Genomic DNA, 12,975 nt, shown 5'->3' on the forward strand with positions numbered 1-12,975 from the left:
AAACTTAAAGCTGAGAAAATTCTCCAGTCCCACGTCTTCCTCCTGCCATTTTTGGATCTTAGCATTCACTTGACATTTCCCGTGGCTGTGGAGATGGAGCACTACGGCCGAGGTGGTTGTAGCAAATATGGCTCCCTTTGTATCAAGCAGTTGTCACGGACCAAGAAAAGCCCCTTGCGTAATGATCTCACTGTCCAGCCTGACCACCACTCAGGGACACGAAGGGGCTGGGAGAGCTGCCAGAGATCAGCCCAGAGTCAGTGCTTGCTCCAGGCCTTACCTGTGGCCACAGTTTCTCTGCCTGAGTAACGGACAGGCTTCTTTTCTTCCCCATGTGGCTTATTGACAGAATTCTGCAACGTGGTGAGGCCTGAAGCTCCCCTGAGCTGGAGAGGTGGGGGGTTTGCCAGAAGGATAGGAGGGCTAGGCCCGGATGGGGACTCCTGTCATGCAAACCTGCGTCACTTCTCTTCCTGTGATTTGCCGGCTGTGGAGGCCCAGGCCTGGCAGCCGGAGGGAGGCTTTGGCCTCAGATGTCTCTGTGTGTCTAATCACCACAGTGTGCAGAGAACACCAAGTTTCTGGTCCGGGCCTCTTACCTGGAGATCTACAATGAAGATGTCCGTGACCTGCTGGGGCCTGATACCAAGCAGAAGCTGGAGGTGGGTACAGACCCAGTCTGGGGAGGCCATGGCCTCCCTTAGAAGTGCAGGGAGCGCAGCCTGCGGTGCAGGGGCTGGTCTAGACCACAGTCAGCCTGTGGGACTTCAGTGTTTTCTGTCAAGCCCACGGTGCAGGAGAGGGGTTCATGGGCCTCCCACCCAGCGCACGAGGGCAGTCTCATCCTGGGCAATGCCATGTCTGTGTGTTCAAACAGATGGAGTTTTGTGATATATTTTTACTTGAAAGAGTGATTTTTTTAAAAAAAAATATTTATTTTTAGTTGTAGTTGGACACAATACCTTTATTTTATTTATTTATTTATATGTGGTGCTGAGGATCAGACCCAGGGCCTCACACGTGTTAGGTGAGTGCTCTACCACTGAGCCACAACCCCAGGCCCTTGAAAAAGGGATTCTACTTGTAAAAAATAATTATGAAAATCTCTAAGGGCCCTTCATGGTAAAAGAGAAAGCATGGTCCCATTTAATACCTGTGGTAACCTGCTGGGTGAAGATTTTCATTTCTGATTTACCACTGTGGAAGGGAGGTTTAGAAGGGGTTATGAATGCAGGTGCAGGGGTGCACACCTGTTACCCCAGGGACTCAGGAGGAACAAGGCACCAAGGCAGGAGAATCGCAAGTTCAAGGCCAGCCTCAACAACTTAGCAAGGCCCTGACTCAAAAGGAAAAAGAAAAATGCGTGTGGGGTATAGTTCAGTGGCAAAGTGACCCTGGTTTCAATACCCAATACAAAAAGAAAAAAAAGAATAAAAGGAAAAAAAAGGGTCATTAACTCGTCTAAGTTAAATATTGCAGCAGCAGGCTGAACCTAGGTCTGTCTGATTCAAAGTCCTGGGTCTCAAATATGTCATTTTGCTGCTGCTGAGCTCAGGTTCTGAGGCCTTATTCCCTTTGAAAGGGACTCAGGATGGGGCTGCACAGGATCTCTGAGTGTTGAAGAGGGCAGTCGGGATGAGCTGCAGGGCTTACTGGTGCCCAGAGTGAGCGACTTCCTGTTGGGACTGAGAGAAAGGAGGGTGACTGTGATGGGCTGTTGCCGAGTGGAACCCTCCGGGGGCAGCGTCAGGACAGATCAGCAACTCGCAACAGCTTAGAAGGTTAGGGCTGGCTCAGTCGGTGACCCTTGTGCAAATTTCATAAATTGTCTTCAGTCTCCTAAAAGCCTAGACTCAGGATGGTTGATGTCACTTCACAGCAAATGGGGAGCAGAGTTAGATGTTTGGGGTTCTATCCAGATAGGCAGAACCAGGCTGGTCTTTGGGGAGCCCAGGGAGGTCAAGAGACCTGCCAGGACAGGGTGGCCCGTGAGTGGCCGGGCTGGACTCAGGTCTGAGAGCCTTGGCCTTTGCCTGGTGAGAGGCACTGTTATGTCTCCTGTCGGAGGCTCCTTATATGCTGATGGGTCTGCCTGGTGCAAGGAGAAAAGAGGCCAGTGGGGGATGCTGACCCCGCTGTGCAGCCAGAGCCCTGGTGGGCCGTCTTCCTGCCAGCTTCCCGATGCTCTGGCTCTGCTGCTGCCCATCCGACCAACCCCCGTCGTGGGCCAATAACAAGCCAGTGATTTCAGTTCCAAGGAGGGAGGGACAGTCATCCGTTGATTCATTTATCAACAGAGGCTTACTGGGAAGGCCCTGTGGGTGCCAGGGCCAGGCCACATGCTGCACCAGGAGTGAGCCCCTCTCGCCTCCCAGTCCATCCAGGCCAGGACCCCAGCCCTCCTCCTGCTCGCTCTGCGCAAATGGAGCCGCGCTTCTTCCTCTCCAGGCAGGAGCCCGGCCGCCCACCTGGAGCCTCTGTGCCTTCTCCTCTCTCCTGGCACAGCTGAGTCAGAGCTCAGCCCCCAGACGGGAAGCAGGGCGAGGAGGCAGCACAGGGTGTTGCTCCTGTTGGCACCTCCAAAAGGCCAGGGGCTGGGCCACCTGTTTGCAGCCTTCCATCAGCCCGCGCTGGGGCAGCGGGGCCTCTCCTCCCCTTCCAGGGCCCTAGAAGACCTGAGGACCCAGGAGGCGCCTTCCTGCCGCTGCACACACAGGCTTCAGGCTTGGTGAGCCCGCTGCCTCCCAGGCTGCTGGGGCACAGGCCTTAGGTGCTCCCTCAGGCTGTCCCCCGAAGCCTCCTGCTGGAGGGACTGTTCTCACCCTTGACAGTGAGGAGGAAGCCGAGGCTTAGTGCACCTTCCTATGACCAGCCAGGGCTCCCCTTAGAAGAGTGGCAAGGGGTTGAACTCGGGGGCCACACTTCAGCACAAGCTCTTAACCTGGGCCTCACACGGGGCCTGATTTTATAATTAGAGCTCATTGGGTCAGCAAGGGCCTGCAGGTCATTTGGGGAGTGTTAGACTCCCTTCCCCGAGCTCCTGCAAACACCCGGGACCCAGCCCGTTGGTGTGTGGTGGGGACGGGCCCACAGGGCTCAAGTTGCGTCTCCCCGCCTGTGTGCTGGCAGAGCATTAGGGCCTGCCCCTCCCCATGGACCTGGGACTGGACCCTGGTCACGTCCCTGTTCCTGAGTTTCTCTCCTTCCCTGTCTCATCCCAGCCGGTTGCCATGGTGACCTTGCTCTGAGCAGTTACCAAGGAAGGGGGCATGCACTGGCCAATCGATGCCCCTTGGCGTCTTCCAGAGCAGGGCGGGAGGATGTGCAGGGGCAGGAGTAGCAGGGAGGACGCCCCTGGGGGCATCACAGGTGAGGGAAAGACTTCCTGGGTCTAAAACAGGGGAGACCCCCTCCTGAGGGATGTCCCTTGGTGGCTCAGGCCTGAGTCAGCTCCTTGTCGTCTTTACGTCCTGGTTCATTGAGCCTCGCTAAGTACCTGCGGCATTTGTTGTAGATCGTTCCCTCCTCAGCCTTGGAACAGTCTTGCAGAATCAGGATTCATCATGGCCACCGCACAGACGAGGGACTTGGGGCCACAGGCAAACGGATTTCCCACCCAGCAAGTCACAGACCAGGTTTCCTGCCTGAGTTTGTCTGACTAAATAAGAAACTGGCTAAATAGGTGCTTCCTGAAGGCAGGTGCCCAGCCCCTCCTTGGGCTCGCTGTGCACCAGGTGGGTTCTGAGTTCCCGAGGTGGGCAGCCTCAGATACTTCCACAGAGCCCTGGGCTGGTGTCCAGCCACACCGTTTGCAGGGACTCCTGCTTCTGTCCTTTGTGTTCCTTCTTACCACCACTGCCTAGGACAAGGTCAGCCCTTTGTCACTTCAAGCTGCAGTACTATGGGATGCTCTCTTTACCCTGTCTCTGGAGCCTTCTGTCACCTCTAATAGCTGTGCAGCCTTCAACAAGTTGCTTAGCCTCTCTGTGCCTCAGTTGCTTACCCATTGCATGCAGCCCTTCAAGCTGGGCCTGGCTGCTTCTGCACTTCACACCTGAGTAGACTGGGCCAGCCTGTGCTTGCCCACACACAGCAGGGGCCCAGCCACTGGGGACCCTTGAAGCTGCCTGGAGCCATGCATCTGAGCCTTCAGTGTCTCCAAGCAGTAGGGCCATTGGCAGACAAACACCTGTTGTCCTGATTCATTCCGCTCTTGCCAGAGTGGTTTTGTTTCCTCTCACACTTGAAAAATATTGCCTTTCACAGCTCTGTGTCACCGCTAAACAGCGTGGCTGCCTGCAGATCGAGCCGGGAGCTCCCAGATAGCTACCTGGTCCCTGCTATTGCAGTTAGGTTGGGCCGGTTTGATCCTTGGGGGTTCTGGGATGCGATGCAAATGGCCCTTCACCTGCCACCTCCAAGGGCCTGGGGACATCCCCGTGGCCCTGGAGGAACTACAGAGAGGTAATCAGGAGCCACATGGACAGATTGGAGACCAGTCAGAGCCCTCGGGTGACTACAGAATCAGCCCCAGGGAACTGAAGCCCCCAGTCTGAGAACCACTTCTTGGGAATTATTCTAACAATGACAGCCCAGACCTCAGCTGCATTCAGCAGGCACTTCCCACACACTGGGCACATGCTGAGCATTGTCTGTGCCTTATTTACTGGATCTTTACCATAGTCCCTATGGGATAGGCATCTCATACCCGTTTTACAGATGTGAAAACTGAGGTTCGGGTTAGGTCACTGGCCTGAGGTCTCACAGCAGGCAGGAAGCCAGGGCAGGTGCGCTGCCTGGCCCCGCTGTGCTGCAGGAGGGCCTGGTTGCCTGGATTGGCCCTTCTCTCAGGTTTCTTGGGGATCTCTGATCCCAACCTCGGAGGCAGGAGGCTTTGGCCCGACCTATTCCTCCTGCCACAGCTGAAGGAGCACCCGGAGAAGGGTGTGTACGTGAAGGGGCTGTCCCTGCACACGGTGCACAGCGTGGCCCAGTGCGAGCGCATCATGGAGACGGGCTGGAAGAACCGCTCGGTGGGCTACACCCTGATGAACAAGGACTCCTCGCGCTCCCACTCCATCTTCACCATCAGCATCGAGATCTACGCCGTGGGTATGTGGCGGGGTGGGGGCAGGGAGGCCGACCACCTGAGCCAGGTTCCCGCTCCTGCCGGCCCCAGCACTTCTCTCAGGAGCCCTCCAGCCCCAAGGGAAACTGGGAAGAGATGCCCTGACCCTGACCCTGACCCTGACCGTGGGGAACAGCCGGTGCCCCCTGCTGGGCCCCTGCTTCCTGGGTAAACAGCAGTACCGAGGGCTAAGCCCAGCTCCACTGAGGGCAAGCAGGCTTTCTTTTTCTCTGTTCAGTGGCACTAGGGATTGGCCCGTGCTTAACCCGGAGCCACATCCCCAGCCCTTTCTATTTTTTTATTTTGAGACAGTGCCTCACTGAGTTACGGGACTTGTCATCCTCCTGCCTCAGCCTCCCAAGTTGCTGGGATTACAGGCCTGCACCATGGCGCCCAGCCCGGCACTTTTTTTTCCTATGAAATTTTTAGACGTAGTTGGACTCTTCTGCTCTTTGTGGTTCTTTCCTGGCATTCACCCCCAGGCCACCACCGAGCATTTGCCTCCGTCTCCTCACCATGTCTTTGTGATCATGTGGCCAGAGGACAGCCCATGGCTCATGCCCTTTCTAACCCCTCCTCAAACAAGGGGTAAAAACTGCCTCTGGCTTTTCAGCGCTGTAACTAATGCTGTGAGGAACATCTTTGTGCTCAAAGCCTTTTCTGCCTTGGGAGGCATTTCCTCAGGTTAGACTCCCGGGACTGGCCTCAGGAAACAAAGGGAACAAACAGGTTCAAGGCTCCTGGTACATTTTGGTACATTCTGCAAATAGCTTTCCAAAGGAGTAGTACGACGTTTCTACCCCCCTGGCCCCCCCCCCCTCTGCTTTGTGTGTGTGTGTGTTGGGGGGGGGGGTGCTGGGAACTGAACATCTCCAGCCCTTGTTTTATTCTATTTTGAGACAGGGTCTTGCTAAGTTGCCCAGGCTGACCTGAAACTTGTCCTCCTGCCTCAGCCTCCCGGGTGGCTGGGATTGTAGATGTGCACCCACCCCCACAGCTCACCCCCCTCTCTTTTTCCTTTTAAACCTGAAGAATGAAGCCCCTTGCGTGTCCGTCACTCCTGGGTACAGCCAGACTTTCAGTGCTGTGCCCATGGACAAGACTCAGGCCAATTCTGGTCCAGCCCGTGGGAAACAGGGAGGAAGCTCTGTGCCCCGTCCACTCCCTCCCTATCCCGAGTTTGGGCCTAGTTCACAGAGAAGTCAGAAACAAATGATTTTACCCCCTTTCTCTTGGGGAGTTTTGGTGACCTCGTGACCATGACTAAGAACCTCAGTAGCACTAAGCAGCATGCTGTCGTGGCATGGGCTCTGGCCTGAGCCAGGGGCGCCAGGGTTCTGCGAGTGTGTGCCCTGTGGGACCCCACCCAGTCAGGAGGGTTCGGCCCCCTGCTCGGGAGGAAGGCTGAGCTTTCCAGTCCAGGGGGAAGCCATTTCCTGCACTTTTGTAGCCACTAAGGGACAGAATCAGGATGTGACCCTCCAGGTCTGTGTCTTCAAAAACCTGTTTCTAAGCCCCGTGCTCCCAGCCAGTGCCTGGCTCTCCTGTCACGCCCAACATCCAAGGTCTGCTCTACTGGCACAGCCCCAGGCCCTGCAGAACTGTCCCTGTTCCCAGAGGAATGACCCCCCGATGTGTGCTGGCCCCAGGTAGATCCTGCAAGAATGTGCCACCATCTACTCTAGTAGATTGCTAGTCTCATTTCATGGATGTGTGAAATTGAGACTCAGAGAGATGCATGGCTCTGCTAACGTCACACAGCAAGGAGGAGGCAGGACTGCATTGGGAACCAGGTCCAAGGATTTCTAAAGCATTTGTGTGTGTGTGTGTGTGTGAAAGAACACAACTCCCTGGTGATCCAATCACATCCTTCATCCTCTGCCTTTGGCCTCACAAGAAATCTATAGGAATTGATGTGGTGGCCAAAAGGAATCCTGCTGTCTTCAGAACACTCTGTCCCTCCCAGACTCTGCTCCCTGGAAAAAGATAGCCCTGGGTTCTGGTCTTGGCTCTACCTCTTGGCAGCTGTGTGACCTTGGGAAAGTTACATGTCCTTTCTGAGCCTCAGTTTCCTCCTCTGTAAGATGGACACAATGGTTGCACCTCCTTTGTGTGGCTCCTTTTAGCCTGATGTGAGGCCTTGGGTGGGTGCTGGGCCCTCAGGGCCTGGTGGTGAACTGCCATCGCTCCTGTGGGCTCACCCACGGTCTGCCTCCCGCCTGGTTGTCTGCAGACGAGCGGGGCAAGGACCACCTCCGAGCCGGCAAGCTGAACCTGGTGGACCTGGCAGGCAGTGAGCGGCAGTCCAAGACGGGGGCCACCGGGGAGCGGCTCAAGGAGGCCACCAAGATCAACCTGTCGCTGTCTGCCCTGGGCAACGTCATCTCGGCGCTGGTGGACGGGCGCTGCAAGCACATCCCCTACCGCGACTCCAAGCTGACGCGGCTGCTGCAGGACTCCCTGGGCGGCAACACCAAGACGCTGATGGTGGCCTGCCTGTCCCCCGCCGACAACAATTACGACGAGACCCTCAGCACGCTGCGCTACGCCAACCGGGCCAAGAGCATCAAGAACAAGCCGCGCATCAATGAGGACCCCAAGGACGCCCTCCTCCGGGAGTACCAGGAGGAGATCAAGAGGCTCAAGGCCATCCTGGCGCAGCACATGAGCCCTGGCAGCCTGGCAGGTGGGCGGCCTGGCGTGGGAGGGAGGGTGGGAGCAGCGCCCACCTCCGCCTCCACCGAGGGCGCCTCCGACATGGCTTCCGCCTGTCCCTCCCCTGGGAAGAGGCCAGTCTGCCTGACCTGTCCCTCAGCCGCATGCCCTTGTCGCCCACTCCCCGCCTCTGGGCTCATCTGTCACCTGCCTGCCCACGTCTCTGGCAGCGTCGTGAGCTCAGCAGCGGGGTGACTCACTTCCCCATGCCCCACCCTGTGCCTCATTAGGCACCTTGTCATTGCGGCTTTCCCACCCAGGCTGGCTGTCATCTGGCAGGGGATCGTGCCAGGAGTGGGCCTGCAGGGTGCAGCCGGAGGACTCTGGGACCCCCCTGATCTCAGGGGAGCAGAGAGCCTGGGCTCATGCACTCCGGCAGTCCGTCCTGCCCACCTTCCCGTGCCCTCCATCCCACGTGGCCCTCCCTCGCACCTGCCATCACCAGTCACCCAGTTTCCGCCTCGCCTCTCCCTTTTCATCTGCCTCCCGCCTCCCAGCCCTGCACTATCTGCTGCTGCCTGCGCAGTCTCCCCTCCCTCCTCCTCCATCTCTCTCCCTCCTTCCCTCCCCAGTCCATCCGCGCATTCACCCACTCTGACCACCAGCCCCATCCACCGCCACCCACAGACCCATGCTCCACCCTGCCACCCATTCCTCCATCTTTCCTCCCACCCACTGCCCATCCGTCCAGGATTCCCTGAGCACCACCTCTGCGTGTGGCTGGGTGCTGGGGACACAGCGATGACTCAGACCCAGGGTCTCATGGGGCCCTGGTCTCCTGGGCCAGAGGACGCTCCAGCAGACCCTCACACACACGACAGACTGTAGGGCAGAAAGGAGTGTGTGGCCAGGTCGGTCTGGGGGTGGCCCGTGGCCAGTCAGAGAAGGCGCGCAGAGGAGGCCGTGGTGAGCCCAGTCTCTCAGGATGAGAGTGGCCAATGTGGGCCGCAACGCGCAACACGCAGGTTGCTGAGGAACACAGGGCGGGAGGGCGGGGGGTTGGGGGCAGAGGCAGTCGGTAGCCAGCTCCCCTCCTGTGGGAGACTCGCTCGGCCCGCCCCGCCTCTCCTCTGTGCAGTGGAGGTGGAGGCCACACTGGCTTGTTTTTGGCGGGGATCTGGGAATGGCCTGAGAGACCTCAGCCTGGATCTGGCTCACAGGCCCCCCAGACAGCCCGTGCCGCCCTGGCCTGGAGCTGAGCCTCGAGCCAGGCCTGTGGGACTCCAGGCTCCAGGAGCCTCCCCGGTGCTGGCCAGGCCTGGCTCTCCCTCTGGCTCCTGGCGTGTTTCTAAACAAAATTTAGCAAAATGTGAAACATTTGTCTGCGTTTGCTGCTCCCAGTGTTTCTCCCCCACTCCCTCTGTCCTCCCTCCAAGGAGCTGTCCTGTCTCTCCTCCCTCCATGGTCACCTCTGGCTTTTCTGGGGTTTCTGGGGGAATCCAGGACCTGGCAGGGGGGCAGCTGAGGCTGGCTGGGTGGAGTAATTCTGGGCTCAGGGAACCCGGGCCTGTCCCAGCTGTGGATTTGGGATCTGGCCTCGTGCCCTCCCCAGCCTGCACCCTCCAACTGTCCCCCTTACGCCGCTCCACTCCAGCCACTGGCCTCTAGTGCAGGCCCAGACCTGCCCCCGGGGCCTTCCCACTCTGTCTGGGAAGCCCTCCCCTGGATTCTGCCTCCTCCTCCTCCTCCTTCAGATCTCTGCCTTCATCTCACCTCCTCTAAGAGGTCTTGCCAGACCACAGTATTCAAAGTGCAGCCCTCCTCAGGGTCTGTACTTCCGAGCCTGCTCCCTGAGGTTGGTTTCTCTGTACACACCTCCTGGTGACAGGTGACACATTTTGCTTGGTTCTGTTTTTGCCTTTCTCCCCTGGTGGAAAGCTCAGCGTGGCTGTGGAGTTTCATCTGCTCTGTCCAGTGCTGCACCCCAGGGTCTGGATGCACCTACAGATTTGTTGGATGACCAACAGAATTTTATATAGAGACGTGTCTTTTCCAAGTGGCTGCGTGACTGATTTCTGCTTAGTTCCTGCAAACCCGGTGCCTCGCTCACGGCTCCTTACCCATGTTTTTCTCCTAGCTATGCTGTCCATCCAGGCACCCCCAAAGCCTGTCCAGGTTGAGGAGAAGCCCTTGCCCACCCCTGTGATCCAACAAGACACAGAGGCCGAGAAGCAGCTAATTCGGGAGGTGAGGCCTGGTTATGTGGGGGAGCAGGCTTGCAGGGCCCCTAAGGAAAGGGAGGGTGACTGCTGCTTTAGGCCTCGGAGGGCCAGCGAACGCAGGATAGCACCCCCCTCACCTGTCCCATGGGGCTGGGGCCTTCTCTTTGTACCGAAGAAAACTAGGGCTCAAAGAGTTGTCATTGCCTTGCCCAAGATCATAGCTATGGAGACTCTGAGCCAGGATCTGAACCCAGGTCCCAGGCTCTTGCCTGCAGCCCATGCCTTGGGAACACATGTGTGAGGACAGCAGAGGGCACGGGACAGCCCCAGGAGCGCATCCTCCCCAGGCCTGAGGGGAGGGCTGGATATGGGTGGGAATGAGCCAGGCCAAGGTCATTTGGCCCCGTGCAGGAATCTCTCTTAGCAGCTGCCAGCCAGCCAGGGGCCAAGAGCCTGGCAGCCCAACTGACCAGTGTCAGCATAGTGTTGGCCTCCTAGGAAAAGCTGCTGCTGGGGACATCTGGGTCTTCCACATTGTCTCCCAGTGTCCCTGGGAAGCAGGAGGGCAGGTGGAGAGCTGATGGGCAGAGGGAAGGCTGAGACTCCCGGCTTAGGCTCCCTCCCTGCTCCAGGTGCTGAGCCTGTGGTAGAGGTTGACATTTGATAGTCCCTTTAGGGAAGTGGCTTTTCCTGACAGTGGACCTACTGCCAGGCAGAGCCAACTTTGCAGGGGTCTGTCCTAGCTGCTTCTGCACCTGGGCCCCTGCCACTCAACTATGACCTCAGCTGGGGGCAGCCCTCAGGCCCTGGGTCTGCCTGTGCCACTGCGGGGCCTGGTGCCCAGCCTGTGGAGAGTGCAGCTGGTAAGGCCTGGGGCCTGTCTTGTGGGCTGGGGGTCCCGGGAGCCCAGCTGCTCAGTTCACCTTTTCTCCGACGAGTCTGGGGCAGGGTCTGGTGCCAGGTCTGTCTCTGGAGCCCTGGTCTGCCTCTGGGGAGGTGGCAGGCAGCAAGAGGGGGCCTTTAGGGATGGTGGAGCACAAGCCCACAGAAGCGAGAGAAGTCAGGTTTGCAGGGCCCCGGGAGGGTGTGGAATCAACTGGTGGACTTTGGTTAGATCCAGGAGGGACTGGCGAGGTGTGTTGGACAGGAGCTGTGATCACAGCTTCCCCAAGGCTGCCCTGTTGAGCGGGTGCCCTGGCTGTCCAATGAGCAGGCGCCACCGCCCCCTAGTGGTCACCATGGGGTAGGGACACCCTTCCTGGCAAGCCACTGTGAGACTGGAGACAGGAAGATGGGAGGGTCCCTCTGGTCCCTGGGGATGGGTGTGGCCAGCGTCCACCAGAGTGTTCTGCGTTGCCACTGACACTGAGACTCCCTGATAACCCTGGAGTTTCTGCTCCGAGCCACTTGGAAGGGTTGAGGATGTCTGTCCTCCCTCCTCCCTGCCGTTTGTTCTCCCTCATGACTGTCATATTTACTGCACTTGCCACCTGCCTGGAACTGGGTTTCCTTTCCCCTCCAGCCGGGCAGATGCTCAGGAGGGAGGCCCCTCTGTGTGGTGGCGAGGCGCTGTCTCCAGTCCACACGGTGAGATTCCACTGGAAGATTCTCAGGGAGCAGCCAGCCGTTCATGCCACACGTCAAGTCCTGCAGGGCGCTGTGGCCTCGGCCTGGTTGCTTCAGCTCCCTGGGCCCTGTCTGCCCGTTGGGCTCTCGTGCTTGCTGCCGGTGTGGGCCTGGGCGTGCGGGAGGAGGGCTGTCTTCCGGCGGCTGGGTTGTGTAGCTGGTCACCTGAAGTTGGGGGCTGGCCTTGCTCTCCAGCCCCATTCAGCCCTCTCCAAGCCCACGCTGCGCACTGTAGCTGGAGGGCCTGTGGGGCCCAGGGAGGTTGGGGTTAGACTGGTGGGGAGCCTTCCAGTACAGAGGATGGCAGGGAGTTGGGGACTGAAAGGCCTCCAGGCTCTGCTCCAGAGGTGCCTGATGGCCACAGGGGGAGCTCGGCTGCCTGCAGGACGGGCAGATGACAGCGCCCATGGCTTCGGTGTTACCGTGTTGCAGACGCAGGAGATGTGGGGGCGTGCAGAGTACAGAGAACAGATGAAGACGGTGGGGACAGGGCAGGGTGCTCAGCCACTTAGAGGCCCCGAGATTCAGGGCCCCTCATTTAACAGTGAGCAGGGTGGCTCCGCTGCGCGTTCCCAGGCTGGCTTTTCTGGGGCGCAGGGCTTGGTGGCTGAGGCCGGGCTCACCAGGGTCAGGCCTATGTTGGGAGAAAACTGCAAAGGACTCAGGGTGACAAGCGGGCGCTGGCTCAGGAATGAGGGTGCGCTGGCTGGGATTCTCAAGGAATCAAGGATGGGGGTGGTGGGCGGTCTCCCAGGCTGTCAGAGAGCTGTTGGTGGTGGAACCTCCCCGGGCCTCGGTGACACTGCAGCTATTACCTGAAGTACAAATGCATCTGAGGATGGGCTGAGGGGTGTCCAGGGAGTGCACATCCAGGGGGAGATACAGAGAAGACGGGGGCTAAGAAGACGATGCAGTGGCAGAGTGGCAGGGGTCTTCCAAGAGTGTGGTGGGGACATGGCTGAGGGGCACTATTAAGCTGAGGCCTGGGGAAAAGCTTGCTAAGGAGCAGGAGAAAGTGCTGTGTCTGGGTTGGCAAGTTACTGGTCACCCCCCAGTGTGGCAAAAATGAAGAGTGATTGGGCTGAGATATGTGGCTCAGTGGTAGAGCACCCCTGGGTTCAGTCTCCAGTATAGGCAAAAAAAATAATAATAATAAATTCTTTATTCTGGATAAAAGTCTCTTACCAGATTTATGTTTTGGAAATATTTTCTCCTATTCTGTGACCTTCTTCTTAGTAAGTCAAAGTTGAAGAGTTAAAAAGAGAGTCCCTTACTGGACTTGGGGTGCAGCTCAGTGCTAGAGCGCTTGCCTGGTACATGAGGTGCCCTGGGTTCCACCCTGGA

At 58.2% G+C, this 12,975-nt stretch overlaps 1 protein-coding gene across 7 annotated transcripts in view; it reads left to right on the top strand.

Annotated features, from left to right (window-relative positions):
- Positions 1-12,975, top strand: part of Kif17 (kinesin family member 17) — a 43,933-nt gene that overhangs the window by 5,968 nt on the left and 24,990 nt on the right. For all 7 annotated transcript variants that reach the window (XR_006857073.2, XM_058571096.1, XM_046468354.2 and 4 more), the window contains exons 3-6: positions 561-662; positions 4,923-5,112; positions 7,362-7,814; positions 9,921-10,030. Coding sequence is in view for 6 of the 7 variants with exons in the window: in XM_058571096.1 (XP_058427079.1) it covers positions 561-662; positions 4,923-5,112; positions 7,362-7,814; positions 9,921-10,030 (855 nt within the window). In the remaining variant the exon portion in view is untranslated. The remainder of the gene's footprint in view (positions 1-560; positions 663-4,922; positions 5,113-7,361; positions 7,815-9,920; positions 10,031-12,975) is intronic.

The sequence above is a fragment of the Marmota monax genome, unplaced genomic scaffold (assembly GCF_021218885.2).
Source record: "Marmota monax isolate L192 unplaced genomic scaffold, Marmota_monax_Labrador192_F-V1.1 WCK01_AAM20220418_F8-fsc00008, whole genome shotgun sequence".
Lineage (NCBI taxonomy): Eukaryota > Metazoa > Chordata > Mammalia > Rodentia > Sciuridae > Marmota > Marmota monax.